Source organism: Sitodiplosis mosellana, unplaced genomic scaffold (assembly GCF_009176505.1).
Source record: "Sitodiplosis mosellana isolate CC-2019 unplaced genomic scaffold, AAFC_SMos_1.0 Smas_scaffold_38, whole genome shotgun sequence".
NCBI lineage: Eukaryota > Metazoa > Arthropoda > Insecta > Diptera > Cecidomyiidae > Sitodiplosis > Sitodiplosis mosellana.
Window position 1 is genome coordinate 119977 of NW_022595280.1, and position 1862 is coordinate 121838.

Genomic DNA, 1862 nt, shown 5'->3' on the forward strand with positions numbered 1-1862 from the left:
ATTTCTCGGGCCAATGCAAATTGATCGATTTTCAGCGGTGACCGTTCATATTTCAATGTGTTCTTTGGACTCCCATTTCGCATAATTGGATGTTGAACGATGCAATGTTTCTTGTAGGTGCTGGTGCTTGTGAATGTTGCATTGCAAATATCACAAACAATGCCCGAACCATTGTGCATTCGCTTTATGTGCCAATCTCGATGCCATTTGCTCGCAAATGTTCGCTTGCAAAGTGAACACTTGGTGTCATCACCTTTATCGCCTGATGCTTTTGCCATTGATGCTGCGGCTGCGTTGGCTTGTGATGAATTCCACGACATTTTGATGAATCGATTGTTGAGCACGGCTTCGGGACTGTCGAAAGCCGCACTGGCCTCTTCATTTGTGGCAAATGTCACTTTCGAAGCACTCGGATCACCGTTGTGGGCCACTTCAACATTCAACACTTTGCCAAATTTTCCAAAATAATTACACAGTTCCAGAATTGTGTTTTCTTCCGTTGGAATGCCAACCAAATACAGAGTGCTGTTGCTCTGCGTGTTAGGAGATTTCGATGGCGATGACATTTTTCGTCTCAATTTATCTGGAATGAAATTCAAAAACAACCACAAATTAAAATGCTGAATGGTTCGGTAGTTTTTCACATAGTATTCACATCAGAGATAAATACATATATTGGAAAAACTATCACTCTTCTCATGTATTTCGTCACATTGCACAATCAATTAGGCGTTGAGTTTGTAACATCAAATCGATGGAATCGAGATGTTGTGAACCCCAAAATGAACGACAATTGTTATATTTCACAATGACAAAAGTAGCATCAATAATTACGAATGAAAATATTCACCTTTTTTCGGATTTCACTGATTTTTATTTCGAACAGTCTGAACAATATGATTGTATCTTCCTTATCGAATAATGTAAAATTTGTGTTCGGACGTATGCGGTATTGTGACAGTTCACTCTCTGTTCCACAGTTTTTTTTTATACATGTATGTATCATGCTTTTCTGCTCAAATGAAGTATCGGACAATATTGTCGCTACTCTCTCTAACGGTCGTTTATAAGCGACCGAAGCGAATTACCAACCGAAGCGCGGCGAAAATGTTTGACAATATCATTTCAACTCGTGTCAATCACGCTGCCATTTTTTCAATGAAAATTTACAATAAGTGAACTGCTTATTGTAATAACATTGTGACGTCGTATGTTATTCTTTAAAATGTGAATGTTCCTTCAACTCAAAACAAATTCTAATGCACTCTAGAGCAAACTGAATTTTGATTCAAAGAAACAGAAAGAGGTTCGTATAATTTGTTTATAACAAAGTCCGATTGCGTAGAACATTGAGTCTTAAAACGTTTGCATCATCTGAATTATTTAGAAAACACGATAAAAAAGGGTAAGAACGATGGATTCTGCTTGAATCAAAGATCTTTAGCTGAAAATTCAAGGTAATTTATATTCGATTACATCAACAGTACGCCATGACGGATACAAACATTGCAACAATGCTAAGAATCCCGCAAAAAAGTTTCCGTCTTGAAGTGGCAAACATTAGCAAATTGGATGGATTGGGCATATGCAGCAATTGCATCGTTCAAACTGCTATCATTCAATGGCACGCAAAACACTGTTGAATTTAATGCGAAGCCCTTTATCTTTGATAACACTGGCATTGATTCTGGTTGCTCAACGTTGATCGCATGGAAAGATTTGTTTGATGCTGCCAAATGATATCAATAAATCTGAGGATTGACATTGAAGTAGCTGATCCGAATGCCAGCAGAACAGAAGCCTTTTACCATTGTACAAAATCGAACAGTGCTGTGAAAGAGCTGAGTTAGCTAAATTCAAAC

The 1862-nt window shown here is 37.9% G+C and overlaps 1 protein-coding gene across 1 annotated transcript in view; it reads right to left on the minus strand.

The window, feature by feature from the left end:
- LOC129569666 (early endosome antigen 1-like) overlaps nucleotides 1-566 on the minus strand; it is a 13998-nt gene extending 13432 nt beyond the window's left edge. Inside the window, exon 1 of the mRNA XM_055448765.1 lies at nucleotides 254-566. Within this exon, the coding sequence (XP_055304740.1) occupies nucleotides 254-566 (313 nt within the window). The remainder of the gene's footprint in view (nucleotides 1-253) is intronic.
- Nucleotides 567-1862: the final 1296 nt, after the last annotated feature.